The 8839-nt window shown below is 36.1% G+C and overlaps 1 protein-coding gene across 1 annotated transcript in view; it reads right to left on the bottom strand.

Moving 5' to 3' along the window:
* The window catches only part of STXBP4 (syntaxin binding protein 4), a 60125-nt gene that overhangs the window by 23556 nt on the left and 27730 nt on the right, over nucleotides 1-8839 (bottom strand). The window contains exons 18-20 of the mRNA XM_062506279.1: nucleotides 8673-8789; nucleotides 8104-8153; nucleotides 6840-6970 (exon numbers count right to left, since the gene is read on the bottom strand). Of these exons, the coding sequence (XP_062362263.1) occupies nucleotides 6840-6970; nucleotides 8104-8153; nucleotides 8673-8789 (298 nt within the window). The remainder of the gene's footprint in view (nucleotides 1-6839; nucleotides 6971-8103; nucleotides 8154-8672; nucleotides 8790-8839) is intronic.

The following is an 8839-nucleotide window of genomic DNA, read 5'->3' as shown; positions in this document are numbered from 1 at the left end:
CTGAGAGCAGAAGAAAGCCCAAACTTCACAGGAACCAGTAACATGGAGCTACTGGGGAAAGAAAACACCATTTGGGACCTGGTGCGAGCTCATAAGCAAACAAGCTTAGTCCATTTTTGACTCCTGCAGGAAACTCTCAAATACAGAACTCAATACAACTTTAATGAATTGGAGAGAAGTCAAGAAAAATACAAAGGTAAGGAAGTGGCCAGGAGAGATGTGGTGTAGAGAAAAATTCAGCAAACTGGTGACATTAATTTGGAGAAACAGCAAACAGGGTGGAGATGCTACATGGTCTTCAAGTATGTTAAAAACTGCCACTAAGAGGAAGTAGTGGGGTGTTCTTAATAACCACAGGGGTCAAGACAAGTAGTAACAGGCTTTAACCACAGCAAGGAGGATTTAAGCCAAAGGAAAAGGTTGCTAGTGGCAAAGATAATTAAGGATAGCAATAGCTGGCCCACAGAGGCAGTGAGATATGCTAGACAAATTCCTGTTTGGTGGAGCTAATAATAATTTGTGCTGCTGGAAGCACATGGATGCATGGTGTAATTGCTGGAGGTCCCTCCCAGCTAAATCTTTTCTGATGCCTTGGTGGCCAACTACTGAGCTGCTACTTTTCTAAACTTCTGTGCAATTTACATTACATGCAGACATTTGTTCTGCTTCCCATTTGCAAGGCATTTTTATGTCTTGTCTTCACAGAAGTGACACATTTTAATTATATTATGCATTGAAAAATTCTTCTCTCATCTCCTTTGAAGTATTTCTTGCAAACCCAAGGCAATCCTGGCCAGAGAAACAGGGTTTAGGAAATGTTTTTAAGGCTTGTCAGACAGCACCTGTACTCACACCCCAACATTAACACTGAAACCAAACAAAACAAACCACAACCAAAGGTGAAACAGCAAAAGGGGTGGTTTTTTTTTTTGTTATTCTTTATTTGGTTTATTGTTAATTTTTTAATTAACCTTGATTTGGCTGCACTGGCATAACTTATTTCTGTTATAGGCACTGCTTTTAAGTATAGATTAGAACTTAAATATTACTATTTCATCAGTGATGATGCTATAGCTTAGCAGCCTCACTTTTTTTTTCCTTTTTTTTTGAGTCAAGGATCACCACCCAACATCAAAACCTCTCCCAGATTATCATAATATATCTTGCAATTGAAAAGAATATAAAAGAGGCCAGGTTCTGCAGGCAAGCTGTCAATCAGACAGGAGACTTTTGCAGTTCAGTGGCTTATGACTGAGTACAGCCTAGAAACCACAGCTATAAGTCTAAATTACCTAAAAACATGTGGATAACCACACATTACAAAATGACTGTGGATCCAGCACACAGCACTGAAACTTTGCATCAGACCTACAGTACTGACCTGTAGCAATTATAAAAAAGGCAAGAAACCCAACCCAGTAAAATGCTCTCAGAGAAGGGAATGGGAGCCTGTGGCTGTCTCTGTGCTCCCTCCTCAGTCATTCCCTCTCCTAATGAAGATTTGCACAAAGCTGCTCCCTGACACTGCTCCACACTCCAGGCATTTCTGCTCAATGAAAAATCTCTGCATAAATATCATACATACTACTGATAAACCAGAAACAAAGAATTTTTACTAGTAAGTCACTAATAATAAACCTGACAGTTACCCAAGGCTGCTGGGGAATAGCATCTGTAGTGCAATAATAAATTCTAGTAATTGTAGGTTACTGTCCAGAAAGAAAACAAAAAAGCTGCTTTCAGGATTTCCTATTAATAAGAAAAAAACCCCATAAATATTAAATTCAGATTTCTGTTGTTCTTACCTATGAAGAAGCGAATCAGCTGCTTCTTGACTCAAATTCCTTTTTAAAATTGGGGCAATAATTTTAATCAAGGTGTAGGAATCACGTGAATAAAGCAGTTTGTATCACATTTACAGACTGGACAGAGAATGGACTTGTCTCATAGGTCTAGTGCTCCCTTTCAAATTAATTTTTATGCACACTCATTTTAATTTCATTTATATCAGAATTATTTTCAGTACTGTACAGTATTACATTTGTTTTCTGTTGCAATGAAACATATTCAAATTCTTGGACAGATTTTCTTTTTGAAATTACAGTTCTATGAACACTGTCAGAATTACAACTCTTCATTCTTATTCACCGTGCAGGCAAAATTGGATATTTAAATGATTTCCAGAAAATTAAAAGTCTTTTTACAAGTAAACAGTTATGCGTAAAAAAATACTTTGAATTCTTGACTGCATCCTTGCAAAATTGTGTTAAATATGATTGGATTTTTTCCTGAGGATTATAGATGCCATTTTCCCTGCTATGCAACTCAGAATTTTAATTTTTCTGCAAGTACATAAGTTGTTCACCTTCGGGTTCCTTACTGTGATCTGATTTGCAACATATCCAAAGAGTTGCAGAAAACCTATTAATTTTTTACTGAAACATTCCCATTTTCAAAATAAGGCAAAAATTTAACAAGGTCTATAATACACTGTGAAACAGATCCACATCTTGTGTATATTTGATGTTGTTGATCAGAAAAAATAAAATAACATAATTCTGAGATTTATGTATTTTCTTTTAAATGTAAACTCAAATAGGATTCAACAGCAAAAAGTCTGTTGAATAACTTAATATTATTACTTTTGACAAAAATGAAACTATCTACCCATTAAGTATTTTTGTTTGGAGGGGAAAAAAGAAAATCAGCCTTAAGGAACTGCAAAACTGTGACATTTTCCTTTGAATAAAACAGTTGATAAATTCTCTTTTGGGAAAACTCACTTCTTTTGTTGTTTAAAGTTTCAAATATATAATACATATTAATTTCACCAAATTAATATCTTCTAGTGGAAGTACTGTCTCAGATAATGTTTAGCTAACAAAAATAAGCTTTTACCTTTCAAGCACACAGCAGTGATATTAATTCTTTTGCTAGCAAAAACTATTAAAAAGGGAGCTGTACAGCTGTGCTCAGGATATACTCTGTATAATTTATCAGGTCTCTTCTATTTCTGATTTCAGTAATTCACTGAAATATTTATGGCCTTGCCAGAACAATGAATACACAGTGTTATCTCTTTAGTTATCATTATGCTGCTCCTTCCCAAGCAGCTCTTCCAGTGAGGAGGGAAAGGTAAAGTTTTAGTTCATTATCTGAAAGAATGTCAGAGATATTCCCTTCATGCACACTCCTCCCACAAACTGGACCTTGCAGGAAATAATTTTGCCCAAAACTAAAAATACAAAAAAGATACAGCATTTTTAATATCAGGAGCCAAACTAACAGAAGTTAACCAGGACGTGTCTGTCCATGCCACACTTAGACTGGATTTTGATGTACAGGCATAAGGTAAAAAGGGGAGGGGGAACAGCCCATGTTCTGGCTGATGAACTACAGCCAATTACCTGCACAGAGTTACAGCACTGATGTGTTCAGAAAATGCAAGATTCAAGAACAAAATAACAATAATGTATAAATAAATAATGTATAATAAATGTACAAATAAATAGCATTTATTCTGCTGTAATAATCAAACACACCAGGCCTGCAACAAACAAAAGAAATATGAACCCTTAATAATATGGCCTCTTTTCAAAATAGCAAAATGATTTGTAAAGCCTTGCTACACAACTTTATAGCTTAGTTCCACCCACACTGTCAAAAGAATGGGAAGGGATAACTGACACTTTCCTGACTACAGAATGGTTTTGGCATTTCAACACAGTATAGCTGAAAAATCCCTAAAATGAAGAAATGGATAGATCCAATATTTCAGCTTTTAATGCCAAAGATGTAAGGCATTGCCCAAAAATCAAAAGCAATTTAACCCTCAAGAGAACAAGCACTAATGGATGCTGAGCTGCAGCAGTTTCTATTATCTTCTTTTGTCTATTCAGCATTCAAGGAAAATTAATATAAAATCCAGGCAACTAAATTTCTGCCTGTAACATCTTCAAAATCAAACACATAGTGACTGGCAAGATCAATATGAGAAATTAAGTAGGAGTTTTGGAATCTGTATTAATTTGGAGATCATTTGAGTGAACTTCAGCGTGATTGCCTTGAGTCAGATCCCAGGCTGGGAGCAAATTAAAGGAATGTGATGAGATAAAATAGCTTAAAATTCACTGCTTGAGTTGAGAACCTGGCTTCAGAGCACTTCCAGGATGTGGATGGTTGGGATTGTGTCAGCTACAGCCAGACTGTATTTTTGGACAGAAGTTTCAGAGGCAGAGGGAGGAAATTGGCAGCCAGAATACTCGAGAGCTGTGTTATACTGAGTGCCTATTTCAAAATGCTGATTGCCTGCTCTTTGATGAGGAGATAAGAACGTTCCAGGGTTAATCAGATTTTGGTCATTACCAGTACCCAGTGTATTCCTTTTCTAAATTTGTAATAGAAAAGAAGAAAATGCTATCTCTCTATTCTTCTTAGCATGATTTGCACCATATGGACTATTAAGTACAGGCAGCAGCTACTTTAAAATGCTGCAGTTCTTCACTGAGACATTATTATCCTCTGTATGATGAAAACAATTTCAAGTGTTCGGGAGATGCTCACATTCTGTAAAGCAGAATGGCTTCTCAAGGCTTGGTTTCTAAAAATAGCTTACAATCTTTAAAGAAGATGAAGAATGGCTCTTTCAAGGGATGAGCTTGATAATTCTGTTTATTACTTCATCATTTGCATTTTGGATCCTGAAGTAGTAAGCCCTGGAAAACGAGCTGTTGTTTTTTTTCCTGAGTCTTCACTTGAAGATTCACCAAAGTGCCTCCACAGAGCTGCCACTCAGCCTGCAGAGCTGAAAGCTGATCTGCACTATCACAAGGCAGTATGTACTTGAAGATTTTCAGGAATACACTGAACTTCTTCAAGCCTCTTCCCTCAGGCAAAATGTCAGGCTATTACAGAGGAAGGGGATAGTTGTGCAGATAACTCATAAATATGTCATTTTGACCTGGTTGTCAAGGAAAGTTTTTTACAAAGAAAGCAATTTTCTGTTGCAAAAACACTCGACAACCTTTTTCTTGGCACCCAGACTTTGTTTCACATGTTTTGTAAATGAATCAAAGAGGAATTTTGGCTGGGGCTCCTTTACTTCATATTTACAAGAATGAAGCAAATAATGAAAGAGAAATTCTATTTAGAAGGCAAAATGTATCACAAAGGCAGCCCAGCCAGACATTCTGATCCACTGAGCAACGGCAAAAATATTAACTCCAGTTCTCTCTCTGCAAATTCAATAACAAATTAGTATGTTGTGGACACCTTCCTGGAAAAAGGAAACCCTTCAGTCTGCACTGTAGTGTCTACTACACTTTTCTCTTTGATGGATGATACTTATGAAATGCTACATACACAAGAGCCCCCTTTCCATGACAGCCCATCTGCAAGAAAACTTCAGATCACATGGAAAACATTTAGTGAGAGGTTGCCAGAGAACACTGCAGACAGAATGCTATGACATAGTTCCTTTGCCTTAACTACTTTTATTTTTTTTTGGAGGGAGAAAAAAAAGCCAGTGAGGTTTAAAGCTTTAATCTCATACCCAAGCTTGTCAGAGCCCAAATCTAGCTGTAATGCTCTCCAAATCTGAATGAACTCAGAAAGATGACGTTCAATCTTTAAATCCTTCTCTGCAGACTTATTTTTAATTCTCAGGTTCATAAAATGGATCCCTGCTGTGGCTCCAGAGCTTTCTAACATGTATTCTACCTATTATGTTTGACATAACCACATGTTAGAGTTCAGCTGCATTTAGAACCAAAAATTTTCTTTGCACAATTTCCTATGTAGTGTAATAAAACCAATTCAATGTGAGAGAACTATGATTGTCACTGGTGGAAAACCAATTATCTCCTCTCCTGGTCACTGTTATTCTTTTCACTCCACCAGTAACTCTAATATTCTGAACACTTTTGAACAAATTTTATCTTCTTATTTTGCTTTCTTTGCCACAGAGTGAGAAATAAATGCTTCATAAATAATGTCAAAAAAACTATTTTTCATATCTTATTGTCTCAACAACCATTTCTTCAGGCTCTTTCTAAATTAATTCCTAAACAATCAAAGCTATTCAAATATTTGATACAATGATTATGGGCAACCATAATTAACCACCTTCCCAAAACCTCCTGTGACATACCGTTTCTGTTCCATTTTTGTAAATCAATCCATTTAAGCTGAACTAGAACTGACATGCCTGCTCAACCATAGGCAAATACCATCAAATACACAGTAATTTCAATGACCTGAACCAGGAATTATATGACAATTCAAAGCTGTTTCTTAGCTTTTCAAGTGATGCAGTTTATTACAGTCACTCCCATGAACTACCATCATTTTCACCAATGGGAACAGATTTCTGCTCATGACCAGAGGACATACACAGATATCTCCAAAGGGAACTGCTGCCTCCATTCACTCCCTACAGCAACAACATCTTCATTAAAACACTTTGATACATGTTCATGTAAATCCAGCAGGATAACATTTTGCAAATATTCCCATATGAAAAACGGAGCATTAAAGTAACGAAATTCTGCTAGTTTTACATGATTCTGGTAATCTTCATATTCCTCAGTTTGCCATTAATTTTGTGCTTTAAGTTTTCCTGTGAAGAAATGTACTCTGGAATAATTTATATTCTATTTATAGTTTGATGAAGATGCATAGTTTGATGAAGATGAGCTGACACCGAACCTGCTCTGTCCTTCCGTGCTAGGAGTGATCTATTCTGCCAGTTCACATCCAATTTTAAATGAAATTATCCATCTTCTTGGCTGATGAACTGATACCAGATTTCAAAGCACACAGAGATGGACACACTCACTCACAATCTACTTCCAAAATGGCACGGACAGACTTGGCAAGGTCCCTGGCTTCTGCTGCAAGAGCTGCTGTGACAGTAGGTCCGACCCTTCCCAGCCGAGCCAGAAGTGCTTTAGTGGACAATGTTCTCCTGTCACTAAGATAATAATAATAATAAAAAAAAAGTGTTTATTTGTAAGATGATAAAGGAAACTGCCCCTTTTAATAAGGTAAACTTGTTTTTCTAAAGTGGTTTTGTTCTCACTATCTGAACAAAAAAGATTCATGCTCCCAAATCAGTGAGTTTGCCCCAGCAGCAGTGCTGGCTGAACAATGAATTTATCTGAAAAGCTCAATTCAAACATTCACAACTCAAAATGCAGTGTCAAGGACTCAGTGGGTGTCAGGAAAGGAACTTGAATGGAATTTTCACACCAGCATTAAAGAAGGGACACTGCTTGATGGGACCCAACTCTTATCTTCTCTGCTGTTAGTGAGTCAGTTTGTCACCTTCGCTTAGTATTTGATAATTAATCCATTCACTAAAATAAATCTGATGAACTTACTAAAACAGACAGCATCATTGTTGTGTGCAGTGCCAATGGAAATTGCATCTCACTGATTATCTATGATATCCTAGCTGGTCTGAGCCTGTACAGGTTTTTTTGAAATAAAGTTCCAGTTCACTTCACTTAAATAAATTTAATGTCCTTGAGAGCTGTATTGAAAAAAAACTGCAGGAAAGAGACTGAACACTTTTACTGTTACATAAATATTAATGGAATGCTATCTGAGATACATAGGCACAATCATGCCAATTTTCTGAAGGACCAAAGGCTGCTTAAATCTTCTTAAATATTCCCAGCAGCTTTTTAAACAAGGAAAGTAATAAAATGTAAATGGATACACATTTTATCAATTTATTTATATGCTACTGGATTCATTGTGATGCAAAACCACCTAGGAGAATCTAAAAAAAATATTAAAAAATATAACCCACTGTTAAGGTTCCTTGCATTTTAACTAATCCTTAGTACATTATAATTACTTTATGGAAACATCCAGACAATCATAGCTATGTAATTACCAACTGTTTTAATTTAATTCAGAGGTTTTTAATGAAGCTGTATCCTGAAAGCCTAATTTATAATTCATGCCATTCCCCCTCCTTCAATAAAATGACACTCAGAATATACAGCAAAAGTATAGAAAAAAATAGCTACAAGGCACTTTTTTGTGACTTAGAAACAGTAGTAGAGTTTTTCACTATTAATATTGCCATTTCATTACCTTAAAACTGTTGAGGAAGTAGAGTTATCTGAAAGTATTTCATGCACAACCTGTTGGTCATAGTCAAGAAGTGAACAGTTTATAAATCAACACAGTCAAAAAGTTAGTATCTTATAGTCTGATGTTCTATTTGAGGGTGGGGGATTTGATTTGCAATTAAGAGTCTAGTGTCTCCCACACAGAAATGCAAAAGTAAAAACCAAAATATTATAACCCCTTTAAACAAAGTAAATATAACAACATCACTTTTTTTGTTGTTGTTTCATGACATGCTCAAAATTATCAAATACTAGCTTTTCTGCCTTTTTCTTCTGAGGGGTTTCACAGAAATTGATAAGAGTTTAGGTGGGAAAAAAAAAAATGGTCATTTAAGTTTGTCCAGTATAGCAAAACACAAAGACTATATAAACTTCTGGATGGATCTGTACACTTACACACCATCTATATTTCTAGGAATGAAAGGGTATCTGCAAACTAGTTTATAGCCATTTTACAATGCTCACTTCTCACAAACATCAGCACAAACCTATTCCAAATAAGAGAGTATTAGAAATGGAAGGTGAAGTTACCTCTACAAATTGTAGCAATTTTTCAGTGGCCACCTCAAAGGTCTTCCTGGCTGACTCTGATTTCCTCAGCTGGCAGTCCAGCACTGTAACCCTCTTCCTCAAATCTTGGATATTCTCCTGGGAAAGGTATTTTAAGGCTTTTATTCTAATGATTTTCTTCCCATGGA

The sequence above is a fragment of the Cinclus cinclus genome, chromosome 20 (genome assembly GCF_963662255.1).
Source record: "Cinclus cinclus chromosome 20, bCinCin1.1, whole genome shotgun sequence".
Taxonomy (NCBI): domain Eukaryota; kingdom Metazoa; phylum Chordata; class Aves; order Passeriformes; family Cinclidae; genus Cinclus; species Cinclus cinclus.
The sequence above is the reverse complement of the archived record's forward strand: the minus strand, read 5'-3'. Positions and strand labels throughout refer to the sequence as shown.